The sequence below is a fragment of the Chenopodium album genome, chromosome 2 (assembly GCF_948465745.1).
Source record: "Chenopodium album chromosome 2, dcCheAlbu1.1, whole genome shotgun sequence".
NCBI classification, from domain to species: Eukaryota; Viridiplantae; Streptophyta; class Magnoliopsida; order Caryophyllales; family Amaranthaceae; genus Chenopodium; species Chenopodium album.
Genome location: NC_137835.1, coordinates 61,878,680 through 61,880,076, shown reverse-complemented (window position 1 = coordinate 61,880,076; position 1,397 = coordinate 61,878,680). Strand labels below are relative to the sequence as shown.

The following is a 1,397-nucleotide window of genomic DNA, read 5'->3' as shown; positions in this document are numbered from 1 at the left end:
AAAATTCTCACCTTTTTTTTTTTTTTTTTTTTTTTTTTTTTTTTTTTTTTTTTTTAATTTTTATCTTTATTTTACGATGCGTTTTATTATTTTTATCTTTATTTTACGATGGTTTCCTTTTTTTCATCATCATTTCTTTTCTTTTCTTTTCTTTTGGGGAAGGTAATTTTATTCCTTTTCTTTTGGGGAAGGTCGGTACCCTCCATTACTCCACTTATGTCTTCTTTCATCGTGTCATCACTAAGTACACAATCACACACAAAGAGTCTCAAACACACACTAACACACACAATAGTAGATATATAAACCGTAAATAATGTACAAAGAGTCGTAATACATAAATGTATCAAGTGTCATCACAGTATGCACATAAACCCTCGGTCAAAAATCTCTAGAATCAGAATCAGTCTCATCTTGTCCCTGTGCATGTGGACCTCCCTGTGTGTATGGAAACGGCGAACCAAAGAGTCCCTCGACCATCCGAGTACGGGGAGTAGCGTCCCTACTAGTCCCCGCAGGCCCAGTAGTAGTCAAGCTCAAAGCAGGACCCGTCCAGCCGGAAAGCGGAGTAGACTGGCCCAAAGATACTGGAATCGTCGGCGAAGGCATCGTCCCATATAGCGGAACTGAGAATAGGCCCGACAGTGGTGGAGGAACCCCGGATAATGGGGCCGAGAATGAACCAGGATCCAAAGGAGACCCAAACTCAGGAACTGGAGGCTGTGAAAATGACGGACGCTGAGAAGACTGCCCCTGCTGAGCCTCCTGGAACGGCTGAGTAGTCCGCGGCTCTCGTTGAGAACGTCGGTGAGCCTCAGGAGATCGTCTACTACGACCAAGCTCCTCCTCGTCCGAGCCTCTGGGCCTCGAGCGCGAGCGGGACCTCTGTCGCTCCTGAAAAACACAAAATCAAAAGGTGTCAATGATGCAAAACAAAACAAATGGTAGAAATGAAAAGGTAATAAGTGATACCTCAAGGACGTCGCTAGAGCTCCGACAACTCGCACCACGCCGAAGCTTGATGATGCAATACTTCAGCGCGTCCACCAGCTTCATAATTCCCATCACCTCCGGGCGGTTAGGCTGAGGACAAAACAAAGAAAAATCAGTAATAAGCATCATTAAAAGAATGGATAATACGTCGAAGAAAACTCACCGGCTCAAAAGCCTCAGGCACTGACTCCTGCGCCTGTCTATAACCCTCCGGCGCGTCAGCAATATGGTCCTCCGTGATACCTATCGGCCCAGGGTAGCGGACAGACTGAGGAGGAATCGGAATCCTCCCCACAGGATGAATGGTCGTCTGAAAATATGATCGAATAATCAAGTTATTTGACTATTTAAAACAGAGACTAGTAAAAAAGATTCTCGAAATCATACCTCGGGAAGACGGGGTG

General features: G+C 45.2%; 1 protein-coding gene across 1 annotated transcript; it reads right to left on the bottom strand.

Annotated features, from left to right (window-relative positions):
- Window positions 1-275: 275 nt before the first annotated feature.
- On the bottom strand, window positions 276-1,067 carry LOC145586261 (uncharacterized). The gene is made up of 2 exons (XM_081643046.1): window positions 973-1,067; window positions 276-894 (listed from the first exon to the last, which is right to left on the bottom strand). Exons 1-2 carry the CDS (start codon window positions 1,063-1,065, stop codon window positions 382-384), a joined length of 606 nt encoding a protein of 201 aa, XP_081499172.1. The 5' UTR covers window positions 1,066-1,067; the 3' UTR covers window positions 276-381.
- Window positions 1,068-1,397: the final 330 nt, after the last annotated feature.